Source organism: Onychomys torridus, unplaced genomic scaffold, assembly GCF_903995425.1.
Source record: "Onychomys torridus unplaced genomic scaffold, mOncTor1.1, whole genome shotgun sequence".
NCBI classification, from domain to species: domain Eukaryota; kingdom Metazoa; phylum Chordata; class Mammalia; order Rodentia; family Cricetidae; genus Onychomys; species Onychomys torridus.
Window position 1 is genome coordinate 11,260 of NW_023412303.1, and position 1,525 is coordinate 12,784.

Sequence of the window (1,525 nt, forward strand, 5' to 3'; positions counted from 1 at the left end):
GCTGTGCCTTGTGCCACCCTGCCTGGCACTCTTCTCCTCTTTCTCATTGGTCTTGGGTGGCAAGGTGAAGGTGGGCAGAGCAGGCTTGGTAGCTCTCCCTAAGCACACAGGGAAAGTGTGAAGATCTGCCAGGTTGAGGACATGGCCTGACTGCATGGCTCTCATGGGTTTCTCCTGGTGATGGAAGCAGTCTCCCCCGGGTGACTGGTGCTGTAGAATTAGGTAAGTGGCCATCACCTGGTTGTATTTCTGGTCTCTCAGAGACTCAGTGATTTCCTCAGATTTGTACCCCATGATTGTCATGGCCCTGACAATGCCAGGGCTCGGGGTGCCTGGTAGAGAATGTGGGGAAGTAGGTGGTAAACAAGCCTCACTGTTCCTGACCATGGGGTGCCTCATGATTTGGCCTATGGTGAGCCTCCTGTAAGGGTTTATAATCAGCAGTTTCAAGATGAGATCTCGAATATCAACGGAAACATGGGGAGGCACCCTGAAGTTTGCAGTTAGGATCTGCTGTATCACCCTCACAGCAGAGTAAGCTTTGAAGGGAAAGCGCCCAGTCACCATGAAGAAGAGGAGCACACCTAAACTCCAAATATCAGTGGTGCGGCCATCATATGCCTCCTTTCCAAAGAGTTCCGGAGCACAGTAATTTAGAGTGCCACAAAACCCACTAAGCTTCTGCCCAGGGATGACCTTAGCAGAGATCCCGAAATCACAGAGCTTGGCATTACCCCTGTGGTCGAGGAGGATGTTATCGGCCTTTATGTCTCTGTGGATGATAAATTTATCATGGCAATACTGCACTGCATGCAGTATCTGAGTAAACAGCCTTCGAGCCTTGCTCTCCTCTAAGGACCCCAGTTCCAGGACGTGATGCAGCAGGTCTCCCTCTGATGCATGCTCCATCACCAGGTAGGTGGTCTCTCTGGTCTGGATCACATGCAACAATTTAATTGTGTTGGGATGGGCAAGGGATTTCATGATGCTGATTTTGCTCTTGATAAGCGAGGCATACTTCTGATTTCTAAGAATTTTTACAGCCACACAGGGTACAGTGGGGATATGAAAGGCCAGTTTGACCTCTGAAAAGTGTCCTTGGCCCAGGGTCATCATCATCTTATACTCAGCAGTGAAGGTCTCCTCAGTAGAGCAGTGGGCCTCCCTGCCCTGCTCCATGGTCAGGTCCTCGTTGATGTGGCTAGAACCAAACTCTTAATGGGGAATTTAAACAGTCCCAATCAGGCCCATGAGACTGTTTATCAATACGAATTCCTACATCGAAAAGGAAAAGAAAGTCAGAGATACTTCAGACAACCTAACAGGGACTCAATGCTCAGGAAGAGAAGAAAGCACCTTCCCAAAGCAGCAGACAGCACAAGAAGACAGAGATCCAGTGGAAGGAATCAGCCAGAAACAGAATAAAAAAAGGGTCACAGAAGCTAAGAGCTGCTTCTTGGGAAGGATAATCAGCCTCTTACCCGAGCTCAGCACTCACTGAGAGAGAAGGCACTAATAAAATCAG

The 1,525-nt window shown here is 49.1% G+C and overlaps 1 protein-coding gene across 1 annotated transcript; it reads right to left on the reverse strand.

Annotated features, from left to right (window-relative positions):
- Nucleotides 1-299: 299 nt before the first annotated feature.
- On the reverse strand, nucleotides 300-1,179 carry LOC118575597 (sperm motility kinase-like). The gene is given in 2 exon segments (XM_036176076.1): nucleotides 300-341; nucleotides 343-1,179. Coding segments are annotated over 2 exon segments (879 nt in total).
- Nucleotides 1,180-1,525: the final 346 nt, after the last annotated feature.